General features: G+C 34.7%; 1 protein-coding gene across 1 annotated transcript in view; it reads right to left on the bottom strand.

Annotated features, from left to right (window-relative positions):
• PCLO (piccolo presynaptic cytomatrix protein) overlaps positions 1-19803 on the bottom strand; it is a 329508-nt gene that overhangs the window by 11005 nt on the left and 298700 nt on the right. Inside the window, 6 exon segments of the mRNA XM_021689841.2 lie at positions 1664-1690; positions 4263-4387; positions 7536-7586; positions 13858-14072; positions 14840-14907; positions 15449-15557. Coding sequence (XP_021545516.2) covers positions 1664-1690; positions 4263-4387; positions 7536-7586; positions 13858-14072; positions 14840-14907; positions 15449-15557 — 595 coding nt within the window.

A 19803-nucleotide genomic window follows, 5' to 3' on the forward strand; every position in this document is an offset into this window, starting at 1 on the left:
CACTGGCCTCCTCAGCCAAAATTAAAATGTCAGTACCTTGTCATTATTGTTCCTTCTTGCATTGACAGTTCTCAAAGAGATGATGGAAGTGACCTCTAGATGAAACATAGGATGAGAAAGTGACTTCTAGATCTCTGAAATTGTAACCAGCACACCCCAGACTGTTTCAAGCATTATTTATGTTTACAAAACATGCTCTCTTCTAAATTAAATACTGACAATTATTGTCATTCTGACAATTTCCCCTCAGTTTCTCTAGATAAAGGATAGGAAGGTTCTGAATAAAGTGACTGATAATGTCTGTTCTAAAATGACACTATCTCGGGACGCCTGGGTGGCTCAGATGGTTAGGCGTCTGCCTTCAGCTCAGGTCATGATTCCAGGGTCCTGGGATCGAGCCCCACATTGGGCTCTGTGCTCAGCAGGGAGCCTGCTTCTCCCTCTCCCTCTGCCTGCCTGTCTGCCTACTTGTGATCTCTCTCTCTCTCTGTCAAATAAATAAATAAAATCTTAAAAAAAAAAAAGCTTTAAAATGACACTGTCTCTTTCAACTGAATAATTTTGCATTTCGGTCTGAGACCAATCTGGATGAGAGATCTGGATGCTGTCCTGAGAAGGATGTCATATCAAGCAATCTGTCACAGTATCAAATTTACCATGGTTATGTGTGCAAGGAAACACAACCTTTCTGGCCACTAGAAAGGGTGTGGTGACTAATCCTAGTCCTTACAATATTTAAATATCTATGCCTTTCAAAGCAGAAACAACCTCTTTTGGGCATCAGCTTGTCAGGATTACTAAAGGTGTCAAATTTTAATGTTGCAGACAAAAACAAATCCTGTACCATTAATATTCTGGGTGGCATTAAAATTCCCATCACCCATTGCTACAGATGGTGCAAGATTCACCTCCCCAACCAAACAATGCATTTAATATATAATGTAATGAGATGTGCAAAAGAATGCTCTTAGTTATGTATCTAAAAGATACCCTTAGATGACCATGGGATGATGTACCATGGTATGAGCTCTATTAGAAAACAGTTTCCTACTAATGGCACAGAAAGGAGGATGCTCTTATGTTGTTGCCAGTGTGCCAGAGAAGGCCGACTACGGCATCCTATTGCATGGCAATGCCTTTGTGGTGCAGAAGGTATAAAGGCATGGAAATGTTTCAATATCAGGTCTAGCTAAGGGAAAAAGACTCGAGAACTACGGTGTTTAGGATGAGATTCATGCCCAGTGAATCTGGAAGGTCAGTTAATTTTTGTGAAAAATGACTCTAGATTTTATTTTTATTTGTAATAGAAGACCCAGGAGAACTTAAGCCATGGTTATCACATGAGAAGCTAAATGAATTTTAGTGGACAAATTACATATGAAAACCAGTTACATCTAATTTCAGGGTGGTATTTCCTTATTCATATTTTTCTGTTTTTAATATTTTCTACTTTTCAACGTTCTATGGCACACATATGCCAAACCTGTTCAATAATGTAATCAGAACAATTTGCTGGTAGCCTAATTCAATAGATACCAACATGTAAAAAGAAGCAAATTACATCTTTGTCAAGTCAAACTGCAGGTGAATGTACACAAATAGGCAAAAAATAAAACTCTAGACATTACAGTGTAGCTTGACACTGAAAGAGAACCAACTCTACCTTGCATTCTGGACAACCATGACTTGACTGCATTGATTCCGAGAGCGAGAGTGAAGGATACAACAGGCAAGTCGGAAAGACAGGAAGAAAAAAGTTAGGAACAGAAATAAGGAAGGAAATACGAGAATAATAACGGGGGGAGGTACACCTTAACATATAAATAACATGAGGCAGAAAAGAGACTTAGAGCTACAGTGAAAATAACAACTCTAAGCCATATAACAGCCAAACACCTTGGCCACTGTAAACCGTAGGAATAATTTAAGGAAAGGTTTACGGATTGAATATGGTAGTTGATTAGCTCCCTCTGGGGCAAATCCCACCCAGCAGGCATGTTTTGTCGGACAAAATATGTAGAGATGGCTTCAGGTGGGAAACCCACTCTTTATTTCACTATAGTTCCCTCCTTCCCTGTTACTCACCCCAGAATGACTGACATATTCATGTTATCTGCCTGCCCTTTCGGGTTATTCAAGTATGTAATAGTCTAATGAAACATATCCTGTAATAAATAAAAGATAGGCACTCTCATATAGTCCAAAAGGTGATACTCTCCAGGATATTATTAGAGAAGAGAGAAAGTAAAAGACACTGCTTTATTTTCATTCATTCATTAGCAAATGCTAATTTGGGATATACCCTTGGCAGTGATTACCTCTTGTCCCATAATATTGTCATTAAATAACACGAAGGTCTTAATGACCCAATCAAAGGCAGAATGAAGTTATCAGTTTGTTGTAGTTATACTCATATTAAAAAAAGGTAGCCAAATTGCAGTTGTAACTACTAAAGATTTAAATGAACATAAAATGAAAACTCCCCTTTCCTGTGCTCTACTGGTGACCCCTATAAATTAAATTCAACAAATTAAAACTAGAATCACAAAACCAGCAATTCTAAATTTCTAAGTAAAATTATTAGGATAAAATAAAAGGCTGTATACTTAATTTGATGTAACACCTGGAAATTTGCAGATTATTTTCTGAGTATTATTTGATTTCTTGACAGATAAAACTATTGGCTCTGTTTCCTTGGCTCTGTCAATATTGACAAGAAAAATTAATCTCAAAAGAAATGGTGATCTGCTGGTGGTGATGTAATTAGTCAACAAGCAGCAGACTCAAAGGTAACATAAAACTCTAATTTGGATCCTGTTCAAACAAACCAACTATAGTCACGAAATATGCTTTGTATGATTTCAGTGCTTTTAAATTTTTTGTGGTTTGTTTTATGGCCCATGATATAGTTTATCTTGGCAAATGTTTTGGGCGCACTTGAAAAGAATACGCATTCTGCTATTGATGGGAAGAATGTTCTATAAATATCAATTAGGTCTTCAAACCAAATAGGAAATTATTATGAGGCATTTGGGGAAATTAAGGAATGATTTAAACATTTTAAAATTACAGTGGTTATATGTGGTATTATGATTGTTTTAAATGAGTTAACTTTCAGAAATATATAGTAAAATATTTGCAGAAAAAAGATATGAGTGGAGATCTATTATTTTATTTAAATTCAATTAGCCAACATATAGTACATTATTAGTTTTTGATCTATTTTAAAATAATCTGTATAGAGGGAGTATATGAGGGTAAAAATGAGACATGATTGGCTAGGAAATAATTGTTGAAGCCGAGTAACGAGTATGTGGTGGGTCATTACATTATTCTTTCTACTCACGTGCAACAATTCAAAATTTCCAAGGAAAAAGTAATATTCAAATGTCACTCCTCAAGTTAAATGAAAAATGAATAAAAATAAAACCAGAGCCTTCAAATTACCAGCCCCAAATTCTTTTTATTATACCTCCAGTTGTGATTACTTTTGGTTCCATCATGCTAATTTGGCTACTGTAAGTTATTCAGATGAGGTATAATGATCCGTTGGGTCCAAATCACTGTTTTGAAACCATCCTTGGTACTGATTTATATACCAGAACATAGCAATTTGCACTTATCATATGAAAATTAAACATCTCCAAAGAGCACTTGCTTTATATGAAGTTTGTATATCACACGAGATTCAGAGATATTTTTTGTTTATTTACCAAATATTTACCATACTTATTAAATATTTTTTTAATATTCAACACTTCAAATATTACTCTTATTTTATAATTTTTAAAACAGTGATTTGAAAATACACATATAAATAAGGAGACATCAATAAGTCACTTAATGAACGTGTAACGGGCTAGATAAAGATGTCCTACAAGATAAAACAGTAATTTACGAGTCCTTGAACACTGTTTTTGCAAATGAATTTGGGAAGGTAAAGCTAATGCTCTAAATCTGCCACAAATAATTCCTTAAATGATTTCACAGTCCATCTGATTGGTTATAGTGGTTTCTAGATTCAAAAGACTGACACGTGTCATCAAGACAGGATTTAGTATGATCAAGGCTCCCCAGGAATGCTTCACTGCAAATTTTTATTTCCACCTTCTCTAATAGTTGGGAATAAATAAATATGACATGTGAATAAAACTGAGGAATAGATATTAAACTCTTTAAAATTGGAAACTAGAAACACTAACACTATTTTTTTTTTTAATCCATGAGATGCGATACTTAGAAGACACTGCTTCTTTACTCACCCTCTCCCAGGAAGAAGGTACACTTTCACAAAGGGGTCTGAGTAACCATTGTTGTCTCGGGGGACAAGGTTTCTTGCTTGGAGAATATGGATTATGAGATTTCCAAGATCATAGTTGATTTGAAGCTTAAAGGGACATCAAAATATTCCATGAATATTTTTTGTTGTTGTTTTAAGAAATCTATAATACATTATTATTCAATAACGCACCAGTACATTTTTTAGTCTCATAAGGAGCATCAACCTTCACTTCCCTTTTACTTGAAACTGAACAGACTAGTGTATGTCTAATTTAATTGAGAGCTCCCAGGCACATGCTAATTACTAGTAAATGTGCTGTTCATTCTTTCCATGGTTAAAGTTCTGGCCTGTCTAAAATTCATTTAGAAGAAAAATCATGCAGTGAATTGCTAGTTACATTTTTAAACTAAATTTATACTCTTAGAAAAATAGTAATGTTATTAGCGTTCATGAATACAATTACCAGGATTTTGAAAATAAATCAGTTGAGGAATTTATTAGAAAATGTCTTGCATTTTACCAAATAATTAGCAGTAGGTGGAATCATTATTTAAAGATAGAGCTGTTAGTCTGAAATGTAAGAATATTTAAGAACATGTGGATTTTATCTCTTTCCATATTACATTATATTACCCATAATTTTTTTCTGTGCCTGCTTTTCTAATAGAGTCAGAGTTTAAGACAATAAGATCTTGTTCTTTAATTTTAGATGCTGAAGAGGGAAGAAGAGGCCTTGCCTCCTAGATGTTTAATGGCTGTTGCACAATTGTCACTGAATAGGAAAAGATTAACAATTCAAATAAATATTTGCGAAGCCTGCATAATTCAAGATAATGGAGCTAACTAATTTTTCTCCTTCAAAATTTAAATATTCTTATGGCACCATTTTGAATAAGCCTTAATTTTGCCTGATGCTGCTTTTGTTTATCAAATAGCAGAAAGGAAGGGATCTATATTTCAGAAGAAAAAAAAATCCATAAATAAAAACACTAACCTATTTTTTATAATATGAAACAGGTATGTTGTGCTCATGTTGAGAATGGGATAATGTAGGGAAGCCAAGCTTTATTTAAAATCTGATAATTAAAATAATTCCTAATTTTAGCACAATTTTCATCTGGTTATATTTTTCTGGCAGAAAAGGAATCTTCCATTGCTTTTTTCAACACAGAAAAGCTCAGTCTGACCATCATGAAAGCAACGTGACATATAAAACAAAGTGCCATGAAGGAAGAGAAAACAATGGGAAGTCGCAAACTGCAGTAACTGTGTACTCTAACAGGGTATCGAAAAATGGAATTATTCTGCAATTAATTTCACTGAGATTTAGAACAGCTTCCGAACTGTTAAGGAGAAATGCTTCCCCATGTAGTCTTTTCTTTGCCAGCCTTTATGTTCACTTTTATCTGGTGAGGCACCAAAACCATTTCTTATTTAAATGAAAACTTGCAGGCTAACCCTAAGAAAGTGCTTCTCACCATTGATCCTGCAGTGCTTTAGAAAACGCTTAGGGTTGCTCAGATGTTACTTCTGAGACAGAATGAAACGTCCCCGGTCACCTTCCACCCTGAGCTACCCCAGGGCTGGTGGATTCATTTATTTGGTTGTCCACATAAAGTTGCATTTGCAAAAAGGTTTTGCTACAAGAAAATAAAGAAATAAGCTAGAAATCACTGTCATGAGAAAATATTAAAAGAGAAAAGAAAACAGCCTAAGAGTTAAGAAAGGATATTATCGGAGTAAATTTCTGCTATAGAATTAAATATTACTGCTCAAGGGAAAGGAAAATGAAAGAAGGAAAAAAACAACCCCACCAAAAAGAAACAAAGCAAACACTGGTCCGGGGGCAAGAAGCTTAAAAAAAAGGGGGGGAGGGAGAAAAAATTAGGAATCAGCAAATCAGCAAATTTAGCATTTTCTTGGCTGCTGGTGAAATCAAGAAAGATCACGTCTGGCTTTCTTGGAAGGGGGAAGGAGAGCGAGGCTGCAAGGTGTGCAGCATGGAAGGTTCCAGGCTCTGGGCTGCTGGATCCTCCTCAGTGAGGTGCCCGCATTCTGCACTTCTTCCCATTTCACACTCACACACCGCTTGTGCTTTAATCAGCACGAGCCTAGATCATCACTTCGTTGCTTCCTTTGCGTTTGTGTCCTCTCCTTTATAATATTTTCTGGATGCCATTGCTGTATGAAATCTTATTATATATTCCCTTCAATTAGTCTCTCCCTTATCCCAAAATACTTACTGATCACCCTAGTGTGGTGGTCAACACCCCTCAGCTTGTGTCCAAGGTTTTATTTAGTTTCAACTTATCCATACAGGAACATTTCACAGCCGCAGAGCTGATCCCTGCCTTTTGTTACTCTCTGGCAGCGGAAACTTCCCTTGAAGCATTTCTTCTGCCAGGAACACAATCCCCCTTTCTCAGGGCTTATCCTCAAATTAGTTCAAGTCTGTTGTCCTTTGTGAAGCCATTCATGAAAACTTCTCTAGACTATGTTGGAGACACAGCTCTAAGACTTCCTGTTCTCTTCCCCTTACCTGAAAGTGGCTATCTCCCAATAGTTATCATTTTACATTGTGTTACTTATTTCTATGTGATTTTTTAAATCTATCCTGAATTACTTTTTGGTATCACCTAAAGCACAGTTTTTACATTTCTGAATACAACCCACAGTAAGAAATAGTTATGATACAAGACACACACAGAAACACACGTTTATAGAAGTAAAAAAGAGAGTGATTTGTACTATTTTTCTTCTATTTTCCTGATCAAAATCCCCTAAGTTGATTTTATGAATTACAAACTGGTTATGACTGCTGGTATGAAAAACACTACTCTAGAAGAAATGTTCAGCAATTATACAACAGTTGTTGGTAGGAGGAAGAAAAGAGGATAGCATTGGACTCATAAAACTCTTAAAGAGGAGACTTCACATTTCCAGAAGAATCTGTCATGTTTGAAACACATTCAACAAGTATAAACTGAGACATAAAACGTACTGATATTGCTAAGGCATCAGACACATATCAAATTATAGAACTGCATACATGTAACTGGATTTTATGAACTATGTACTAAAATGCTATTCTATAAAATTGTATTTTTTCCTTCACAGGTCTGTATGTGTAATATACAACATATATAAAACAGGAAAGGTCCTAACAGTGTTTACAATTTCAACAGACCTGGGTTGGGGGAACAAAACAGCCAACGAAGATGGTACAATGCTGATTTTTCAAAAACTTCCATACCTGAATTTCCCCCGTAATCGGATGAGAGACAACCTTTGTTGCATCAGTAGGCTGCAATATTAAAAACATATATTGTATTACTGGATAAGCCCTTCATAAAATTTACCATTTCAACTTCCTTCTGGAATTTTTATTTGGTCAGAGCATACTGCCTGGAAAATGCATTTCCTTCTCAATATGTGATTTAATTTTATAGATACATAAATCTTTTTTTCATTTTGCTCAGCCTGTTTTGAAGCTATAATTTTATACCTGTAGGAATGCATTTTCAGTTACTTAATGAAATGAGTATTTTGGTTTAAAGTACTCAATTTAAGTATTTACAGGTTTCAAAGATCTATAGAGAAATGAAAAAGACATTGTTTTTAGACGATGACTGCCTAGGAGCACAAAGGTTAGAGAAGTCCATCCTTGTTCTCCTTCGATGGGTGCTCAACCCCTCCCTGCTCCCTCTAGGGAGGCAAGGCCAACATTATGCACATGTAGACAGACAGGGCCTTATTTTGGGGGTAGCAGGCTGGCCTCCATTTTCATAAATATCTCCCAGTGTGGATGCCCCATTACCTGAAACCCTATTACAGATCTGGAGTCGGGGATATCATCTCTCCATTTGTACAAATACGGCATTGAAATGTAACAAGTCAGCAATCAGTCATTTTTTTCAGCATTAGGAGCCAGTTTACCAGATCACATTCCTGAATATTCTTAAGGCTTTACCGACATAAGCAACTTATTAAGGAAGTGAGAACTTACATAGAATAGGATAGAACTTTAATTAAGGAATGTGAAATATTAAGAAGTGATTGTCTGAAAAAGATCAATATCTGTTGGACACCGAGCAAACCATGAGCTCCGGGGAGTTCCCTTTCAAGATTAGAGCCAACTACTTTCCTTTCAATGATGTCCTATCTTTGTGAGGTGTTTTTTAATGATTGCGGTGATAAAAAATACACTTCAAGAAACTCAGTGAGCTGAGTAAAAAACAGGAAATCACTTAGTGTGCAGTCTGATTTCATTGTCTGAGTAGCTGTGCAATGTCCATCAGCTGCACATATCACAATGAAATGTAATCTAATTATTAACAATGAAACAAATACATTACTTTTTAAATTTAAATTCAATTAGCCGACTTACAGTTCATTTTATATGTATTGTTTTTTCAACGGCTACTCAGATTTTAGGATTTAAATACTAATTAATTATTTAATAAATAAAACTGTTCTAGGTATATGTTTGGGCATAAGAGAGCCATGGAAAAAAATTACTGAGACATTCAGGGTGCTATGACCAGCAAAGTTTGGGAAACCAATGACCTATTTCATAAGACATGATTAAAGTACTTTAATTGAATCATTTTTCATACCATGACTTGAAAGAAATCAGTCAAACTTTAAAGATAAAATGAAGAAGGTTTGTTTTGAATTTCAGAGGCAAACAGCTTGAGGTGGTAAAATAAAAATTTTGAAGATAAAAATTCGTATTGAATTAGTTTAAACAAAATAATTTAAAATAGTCATATACATAGCTTATATAATTTAAACATGTATTTAAATAATTCTGATTCATATTTTACCTTTGTCTACTCAGAATAAACCATTTTGAGTATTAACAGATTAATAATTACTTATGAATAATCATTTAGAATGTTTACTAGATGGTGTTCTAAGTATCCAAATGTATAATTATGCTAACTGTATTTAAATATTTTAGTTTTAATACATTCTGTTACCTTAATGTTTTATAACTTCATACCGAGTCTCACACCTAATGAAAACACAATGAAGTTAAAACCATAATTCTATAAATTATCTAAAGAACATATGACATTTGTGGACATAGTACCTGACTCAGGGATATGTAAGTTTCAGACCATCACTCAATATTTCCGTAATTTCTCAATATAAATTCTTTAACATTGTAGGATTTGGAGAACAAATGAAAACAATGTATTGTGTTTTATGAATACTACACGTTGATGGGTCAAGAAATATCATTAAATTTATTTATCTATTCATTCATTCATTCAGAAAGAAAGAAATGTTTTAAGAAACTATACCAGCTAAATGTTAGAGATAAATGCCCCAAAAGATGAACAGGTAACAGTCTCTTCCTTCAAGAGTGTTAGCATCTAGTGACTATATGTTTTAATTAAAAATGTATGTGTAACATTATATACATATACATCCCAAAAGTGATTAGATTTGATTATTGTTATTATTACTAGTAAGAGTTAAGTAATCTCTATATCATCACTGAAGAGTAGAATATGAGACCATAGGTAATTTTATTTTATTTATTTATTTTTATTTTTTTATTATTATGTTAATCCCCATACATTACATCATTAGTTTTAGATGCAGTGTTCCACGATTCATTGTTTGTGCATTACACCCAGTGCTCCATGCAGAACGTGCCCCCCTCAATACCCACCACCAGGCTAACCCATCCTCCCACCCCCCTCCCCTCTAGAAGCCTCAGTTTGTTTTTCAGAGTGAGACCATAGGTAATTTTAAATATTCTAGTAGTTACATTAAAAATGTAAGAATCAGCCAGTGAAATTAATTTTTAATAATGTTTTATATAACACAATTTACTCAAACTATTATAATTATACCATGAAATCAATATCAAAATTGTAACCAGATAATTTATATTTTTTCATATTAAGTCTTGATAACTTTGCATTAATTCACATTTACAGTATATCTGAATTCAGACTAGCCACACTTCAAGGGCTCAATTGTCACATGTGGCTATCATTATGGACAATACAGTTCTATAAATTTTTTTTCCAGCAAAAATATAGTAAAACCACATAGGCCACATTCTCGGCATGGAAAAAAATTACTGCATATCATAAAACATGTCAATATAATTTCCTTGATGTTTGTCCTACTATACTTATTTTCATCTTCTAATCATTGCCAAAGCTTTGCCACAACAAAAAACAAATTTTTCACCTCTCTAATATTATAGAGACTCACAAGTGCCAATGATGTTTTAATTCACAATATTTATTTATTTGTTACTATGCTGTGTAAGCCCCTCTACTATGTGCTTAAGAAGCACAGAGAAAGTAAGAAAGGGGTTTTGGTTCTTAAGGAGCTTGCAGCCTAATTGGGAGGATAAAATAAGGAAACTAGTAGCTACAATCAAGGTACAAATTGTTGGGGCACCTGGGTGGTTAAGCATCTGCCTTCGGCTCAGGTCATGATCCTGGGGTCCTAGGATCAAGCCCAGCATTGGGGTCCCTGCTCGGCGGGAAGCCTGCTTCTCCCTCTCCCACTCCCCCTGCTTGTGTTCCCTCTCTCACTGTGTCTCTCTCTGTGTCAAATAAATAAATAAAAATCTTTTTAAAAAAAGATACAAACTGTCTTAAGAGATACATAAAGCATGGGGCACTTCAGAGAGAGGAGAAAAGGAAAAAGGATACCTTCTGATTTTAAGGCAGGAATGGACTATGGAAAGATTTCATGGACAAAGGCTTCCTATTATTCTTACTTCATTTTTGCTTACAGCTTATCACTGGCTCTTCATTTCCTGCAGACTGCAGTGTAAAAGCCAGGCATGGCACATAATATCCTCCAATTTACAACCGTCTAGGCTTTTCCTTTATTTCTTATCCCTGTATTTTTTTGTACACTTACATTCTAGGCAGGCAATTTCTGTTTCTGAGATTTTTTTTCATGTTGCACTCTCTGCTTGGAATGTTGGTCCCTTTATCCCCTTTACCAAATCAGTTCATTAGCTAAACACCAGCTTTCTTAACCTCACTCTTCATGCCCTCATTGTATTTCTTAATGACATCCAACATTATATACCTTCAATGAATTTGTTTACATATCATTGTATTTTAGATCAGTACCTTTTAAACTTCGAGGGGCAGCACACACACTTGGAGAACTTTTTAAAACCCTGGTTGCTTGGTCTTATCCCCATAGTTTCTAATTCAGAAGGTATAAAGTGGGATCAGGAATTTGCATTTTTTTTTAAAGATTTTTTATTTATTTATTTGAGAGAGAGAGAGAATGAGAGAGAGAGCACATGAGAGGGGGGAGGGTCAGAGGGAGAAGCAGACTCCCTGCCGAGCAGGGAGCCCGATGCGGGACTCGATCCAGGGACTCCGGGATCATGACCTGAGCCGAAGGCAGTCGCTTAACCAACTGAGCCACCCAGGTGCCCAGGAATTTGCATTTTTAACATGTTTCTAGATGATACTGATGCTGCTACTGGGAATCACACTTTAGGAACTACTGGTCTACCTAGTCTGCAGGGAAGGGATTTTATCCATCTTTGTATCTTGTACAAAGTGTGACCCCTGACACTGAGGTGCCATCCAAAAATGTCCATGGAAAGTAGGAATGAGTTGGAAACCCTAATATATAGAGTACTTATTAGCAAGGCTATTGTAAAGATTGAACGTTATACTTACTGTAATAATTTCCCAAGGAAAACCACTGACCAAGCCCTTTTAGACTGAGCAGGATAGGGTCGTAGGCAGAGGTGAGGTAGTCAACTTTCTAGGGAGCAGGCAGACTTTTTAAACAGGGTAGTGACCCAATCAGATCACTGTTACAGATCAGACAGTTGGAAGGTAGTTTAAGAGGAAGGAAGAGAGAATGGTGAATGGAGTTAGCAGTAGTGAGTATAATAATGTTGGGGAAAAAAATAATGCTTTGCTAAAGAAAATTGGTGAGTTCAGAGAAGACAGAAAATCACTACAGCCTTATTAGAAAATTAGAATTCTCAGGATCAAGATTCAGTGACTGATCAGACACTGTGAATGGAGAAAAAAGAGGAGCAATGGTGGTCTTAAATTTGTACTTAATTTTCTGGAAGGATGGTGATGTCAGTTGCTGAAATAAAAAATATATTAGGATGAGAAACTTATTATAATGTGCTTGGTTTGGAAACTTTGCTAGCAGAGTTTGTTATGTCTTGAGGCCTTCTACATGGAAACATTAAGAAAGGAATGAGAAATACCAGTCTCAGGAGACAGGGAGCCTCCATGAGGTAATTCTTGAAAACTAACACACAATTGCTTGTGGTAAATATGGGAAATTATAGTTGTGTTAAAATTTGTTTTGAAATTGAATCTAACTATTCTTGAAATCATTCTTTGAGAAGCCCTGCTATATTTAATTTGGGACAAGTCATCAAAAGATACAATGATTAAGATCATCTTACCTTTGTTGTTTGTTTCTGAATAAAAGGGATTTGGGGGGGACACCTGGAGATACCTGCTGTTTTTATACTTCGTAAAAAAAACTTTGTTTTCTGAAGTCCAGTCAGTTTACCCAAGCATGGCCTATCCCTCCCATATATCTTACCATGTAAAGAGAAATCTTTATTATTGTTTAAACAAGAGAATACTTTTTCCAATATATTTACTGACTATAATGAGAATTTCTTTATTAAGAATCAAATCTATGAAGAAAAAGCTGCAAAATGTCTACATTTCATCTGCTTTTATAAGGTTAAAAAACTAACTCTATGTTTTCTTTTAATAGCCCAGTAGCTTGGAAATAATAGTGTTAGAAACATTTATTTCAAATGAAGACTTCCAACAAGGGAACATTTATTAGTATAGAATTAGGGATAAAATTCAAAATGGCAATTTTATATTACCGGTTTTCCTTATTTCTTTTCTTTTTCTTTTTTTTAAAAAGACTTATCTATTTATTTGAGAGAGAGAGAGCATGGGGGGGTGGGGTGGGCAGAGACAGAATCTCAGGCAGACTCCCTTGGAGCACAGAGCCCAATGCGGGGCTCCATCTCATGACCCAGAGTTCATGACCTGAGCTAAAATCAAGAGCTGGACACTTAAGTGACTGAGCCACCCAGGCACCCCAATTAGTATGGAATTAGGGATAAAATTCAAAGTAGCAATTCTATATTACAGGTTTTCCTTATTGTCCTAAATCCTCTTTATCTCTGCATCCTTTATACCTTTTATTTAAATGATCAAATCCAATGTAATGTATATCTTGCATTTCCAAAAAGATGCAAAGCCAATGTTCCATACATAAAGAGGCTCAGATTTATGCAACAACTACAGAGAAAAAGAATCAGGAATTACAAAGCATTAGACACACTGTTCAAGTGCCTCATAATAATAATTTGCTAAAATATTTTAAGAAATGTAGAAATATATCATCTTTATAACATCTTGATTAGTTATATATTAAGAAATGGAATTTTTTTTGTTTCAATAAAATGAGAAATCACAAGAAAAACACCTTAGAAAATGATACTGGATTTCCTTTGTCCTTGTCTGAATAAGGAGCAAGAGAAAATAAGTAACTCAGAGGTCACTTCTCACCTTGCTGCTGCTGTGTTTCTTTTTGCTCACAGAGGGGGACCCTGGTTGCCCGGGGCTGGGAACGGAACTGGATCCCGCTGATGTAGGACCTGAATGAACGTGAGATCCTTTCTCCACAACGGACGACACAATCAGTGGAGACTGTTGCAACGAAACCTTCTGGAGCTCTGCTGCCAACTGCTTAGGGTCAACCCCTGGGGATTTCGCTTTATCCACTACAACAAAATGAAGTGACTATGTATTTCTCAGTTTCATAGGTACTTAATACCATGGAGCTTATGCGAGTTCTAGATGACAAGGTAATTTTACATGCACGGCTGTATGAAAAGTTCTGCAGGCCTGGGTCTGTTCTTTAGTGCAGTAACCCAGACTCTTAGAATGCTGGCTGTAGCAGAGAAAATGTTCAGTAAATATTTGTTAAGCAAATAAGTGATGTTTCTCATGTAATAATCGATCTACATTTATAAGACTCTGGTTGTTAGCTCAGAAAGAGTTAAGTCTGTTTCATCATGTCCTTATGAAATTACATGTTGATTTTTTTCTTTATAAGAAAAAGGCAATCAAAAGATTCAAGAATGAGTGTTCTATAGTCCGGTTATGCTAAAGAGAATCAAGTATTATCTAAAAATTCCATAAAACCCCAAGTAAATGGCTCCATGGATTACTCTGGTGGGATGAATTTATTTTTAAAGAATTAAAAATGTAAACTCACACAGCAAGAATTCTGTATGAATTTCTTTCACGGGTCTAACATGCAAGTATGTGTTTCCCTAGAATGCTAAAATGTAGCTGTATTGCTTTTGATTTTGTTTATGATTACATAAATAAATAAATAAACATCTATTGGTCTATAACTGCATCTTGCCCATACAGTATCAATGATTCTTTATATCTTCATCTACAGCTTCATGTGCCCCTATAACTACCTTTCAGTTACGTCTTCACCTTAACCCACAGTGGAAAGCAGATGACTTTCACCTACCGGCTTTTGGTGGCTCGTGAAGTTCCAGGTGCTGGGGATTTTCAGAGTCTGAGAGCATATTGAGGTCCCTAAAAATTAAAACAAAGAAATTAAGAAAGAAGTTGAGGAAACTGGAGACAAAAGACCCTTTTTTCCAACTACCTTGATTTTTTTTTTCAGTAGGTAAATGAGAAGTGGTTAATGATATAAAGCAATTTCCAAGCATGCTCATCCTTCTAACCAAATATATATTTGCAATGCTGTTAAAAGTCAGCTGATAAAAATGATTATTTAAGGTGAAATCTTTATGGATTAAATGTAAGTTCATTTTGAAATACTATACACAGACATGAAATCTAAATGGGTTTAGGCTTTCATTTAAATGAAGCATGTTTCAGTAAAAGCATGAAAGGGGAGAGCTACTGACATAATCAGACACAAAATTAGCTGAATTCTTTCTATGCTTTCGACTTTGATTCCGAGCACAAGAAATCTATAAAACTTGTATTCACTTTATTTTCTAATTACTGAAAATCTTGCTGACTGGCAAAGGTTCCACCTTAACAATTTTAAATTAAAAGAGTCATGAATAGCCAAAAAATGGAAACAAAAAGATGGGGAAAAACTCACAGTCTTACACATATTTCTGCTTCCCCACTTTGCTGACTAATGATACTCTGCACTTCTTCATACGTTTTAGAAGTTAAAGGAATTCCATTCCATTCCAATACTTGCATCCCTAAAGAGACAAATGCAAGTATAAAATTAAAAATGTGTTGTATTTCTAGTCGGGGTCCATAAGGCATAGAAGACATTTAAAAACCAACTCAGCACACCAATTCAGAGAGCATCAGTTCAACGTTCTCTGGAACATTAATGCCACATGTAGTTTGATTTCATCACTCACCTGAACACATCAAATGTGTCTACTACAACATGCAAAATGTTGCTTTTGAAAACTTATTAAATATTACCAAACACATGCATTTTGTTCACACTACTTTAATAAAGAAAACATTATTGAACATATATTGCTTAGGCCAATTTTGTGTAGGAAAAAAAAGCACCAATATAATTTTCCTATGGGGAACAAGCATCTAGAAGAGTATAAACTTCCATATTCCATAATGGGATGGGAGAGGTGGAAAAAAGTCATTAGTAGCTTGCTGTGAAGCTCCCCTTAAGAAGCTGTTAATTGCTTCAACTTTGCTCAGATAAGACAGATTTCCACGTGGTATTTTTTTCTTTTTCTTCACTGCATGCAAGACATCCCTGAGTAGAATCAGCAGGCATGTTACAGAGAGGACAGCTTCATGGGTGTGTGTGTGTGTGTGTGTGTGTGTGTGTGTGTGTGTGTGGCCCATGTGGTAGGACAAGGCCCTGGGCTTAGAAGGGCCCATGCTTGGTTTAACACATCATTGGCGCCATTTTGAAATTCTTAATAATGTTTCAACAAAGAACTCTATATCTTCTTTTTGCGCTGGATAGCATCAATTATGTTCCTGGATTAATTAGAGGGCATTTCGTGTTTCCTCTCTGTCTAGAAAGATAATTTTCAGTAAAAAAATGTAGTAACAGTGTTTCAACATTTTAAATTTTGTTTCTTTGGTCCATTTTATATGAGCTGTCAAAATAATTTAGGAGTACATATTTGGCCTGAATCATATGGTCCTAATATGCCACTATGTGAATGGATAGAAATTAGATGAAACTATCCAAGTTATAGTGCCCAAATATTTGTGAATGCTACCAGCTTTACCTAATAAAAATCTGTATGCCATAATTAGGCTATAATTGAAATAAAAAGAAATACTTGAACAATTAGCTTTTCAATGAGCTTCACAGATGCCTATGTGAAATTCCCTATTGCAGACCATTGGCTTCAGTGGAAAACTTTAAACATGGCATAATTGAATCTTCAAAAGTTTTAATGATTTTGATATACACTGGAAAGCATATTACCAGTTGCAAACAAGTAAGGGAAATTCTTTTTACTACAGTGAAATGGCAAAAGAAGTCCATAAAAATGTCCACAATAACACAAACAAAAATGGCTTTTCTAGAACTTACTCCAACAAAACTTTATCTTCAGATGGGCCTTAAGTTTAATTCAACAATCCCAGGCTGTTGTATGTATAAAATGAGAAAATTACATAAGAGACAATGATGATACCACTAAAGAAAAATTTAGCACTACAAAAGGAAAAGCACACTGAAAAACACACTTTTTAAAAAAAGTCAGCATAAAGAGTATATTTATGTAAAGATGATTTTGAATTGAAACAAATTATAGTGTTATAATTGCATTGTCACTTTTCAGCAAGAGCATATTTTATGAAAATAAATAGCTGCATAATCTTCATGCTTCTTCTCTTAGATTAACTTGTTTATTTTTCACCTCTCAAAATAAAAGGGCAAATTTACAAGACATAATTACCCAATGAAATTAAAAAATGCTTCCAGTATTACAAAGGGAAAATTATTTAGAATCGTTAATAAAATTGCTGAAAAAAACAACAACAGATAACTAGAAGCTTGCGTAGAAATAAACCTGAGGTCATAAACTACACAATCTGTTCTGTTCCATGATACACAGACTGAACTTCTTTTCTCTTCATTCAGTTTTCCACCAGAGTTTGTGCAGGACTGTGGTTCAAAAGATTTTGCCAGTACTTGGTTCCAATGGTGAGTATCAGATGCTACAGGGAATGTGATGACTTGCACATCATCCTTTAATAATACCTTTCCTATCTGTCACCTCTTCAAATCCCTACAAATCCTACAAGAACCATACTAAAATAACCAAGTGAATATAACCAATCACTCCATACTAATTCATGACAAGGTTTTAATAATTGTGAGAATTAAGTATGATATGATTTCAAATACAATATTCTTGAAAAAAGTTAGTTCAAAATCCTCTAAACTATTTTAAAATGCAGTAAAAATTTGTTGAACATGATCATGCTACATTGAGGATCACTATGATAAATGTGGTAAAGTACACTAAAATAAAGTAATATTTTATCATTTAATTGACTTGAATGGAAGCAGAGTCAATCCGAAGATAACCCTGTACTCTTTGTTTTAGAAATAATTCCTGGAAGGCAGCGTACGCATGAATGGTTATATCAATTATTTAGTATTATGAGCAAACATTTACATTTTCTTTATATTTAAATTATATCAACATGTATATTAATGAATTGTTCAACTTTGAGAGTGGACAGATGATGTTTCAATTATATTCCTAGAAAGTACCTACACTAATAGCTTTTAATAGGAAAACTAAGATCATCTGAATTTTTATTGAATGTGCAACAACTGATGACAGGATTTGCTGCTCAGAATCTTATATTTTAACATGTTATTTAAAACAAAAAAGATAATCAGGTAATGTTTGAATAAAAAAATAACTTTTATAACTTCTAGGATTACTTAACTTATATCTCCTAAAACTAGTAAATGCTATTCTTTATAATGCACAACTTCATGTATGTTATTTCTTTGTCTATATTTAATATTTACCATTACATCACAAACATCTTATGGATTACATTTGAGTTAACAGCTGAAATCTTACAGGCATATCCAAAAGTATATAACACAAATGCTCATGACTGTTTTTTTTTATTCCACAACTATTTTTTCAGCACCTAGTAAGTGGCAGGCACTACACAATTAGTTACTTACGTGGTGATCACAACCTTGCACCTAATATTGTATGCTGTCATAAAAATTAATAAAAATGATACTCTACTAGAAAAAAAAACAGAAACATCTTAGCAGTTAGTAAAATTAAGATGATTCAGAGAGGAAGAATTTTAAAAGTGTTATAGGTATATATAAAAAGGCTCAGACTCATTAATGATTAGAAAGTACAGATTAAAGCAATAATGACATACTAGTGAGCTCTCATCATCTTGCAAAAAGTTTAAAAGCCAGGAAATACCAGGTGTTGACCAGGATGGAGGATCAGGGGATCCGGACTCCAAAGGAGATTGTACTTGCTGGATGGCTGTTCAGCTTTACCCCCACTCTGTGATGTGAGAATACTATGACTAAGTGTTAGGAAAATACAACAACTGCTTGTTTACAATTTATAAACATGTAATTATTTTAATGGGAATGCAGATAAGTACACCCCTCTGAAGGGCAATGAGGCAGAACATCATGAAATTAAACACATGTATACTCTATGATTCAGAAATCTTGCTGAGTGTCTATTTGTGGGAGGGGGCAGTATCAGGAGAAATGGGACAATGAGAGTATAGTAAGTGCTCAAGATGAAAACATCTGGCAGAGGGTGCAGGAAAAAGACCATACCAGGCGTTAACACCAAAAGGTGGATCCACCTTAAAACTACTTTCCAAGTAAAACCAAGTGAGAGACAGGATCTGTCTATAGGACAATGACATTTGATGTACATTAAAATGCTATTCATACCAAGTAACATTATATATTTAAAGAAAAAACAGAAATTTTGTAAATTATAATAGTTGTTCATGAACAGAAGAAGGAAATGGGAAAAGAAAATGAGATAAAAGAAAATGAATAAATTAATGAACAAACACAAAAGCCACACACTCATACACACACACACACACACACACACACACATACATGAGGGAAACTTACATGAACCAATGAGGCTGGCGTGCTACAGAATGAGAATCTAATGCCATTGGGGTAGCAGAACAGAACAAAACAAAACCCAGACTTAATTTAAAAATATACGTATATAATAAATTAATCATAATTTATTGTTTTGCACCTTTTCTCCACTGATATTATTAACCATAATTATAGATTAATTTCCTAAATCTGGACATTTGCTCTCAAAAGTCCTTTATAAATTAGCAGCAGCAGCAGCAAAACAGAATTTGAAATGGTCATTTGCCTTGGCTTTCTGAATCGTGAACAAACCCTGCAAGTGAGTTTCAGGGGTCCAATATAGTGTCCACATCAGTTACACTAATTACTCA

The sequence above is a fragment of the Neomonachus schauinslandi genome, chromosome 12 (genome assembly GCF_002201575.2).
Source record: "Neomonachus schauinslandi chromosome 12, ASM220157v2, whole genome shotgun sequence".
NCBI lineage: Eukaryota > Metazoa > Chordata > Mammalia > Carnivora > Phocidae > Neomonachus > Neomonachus schauinslandi.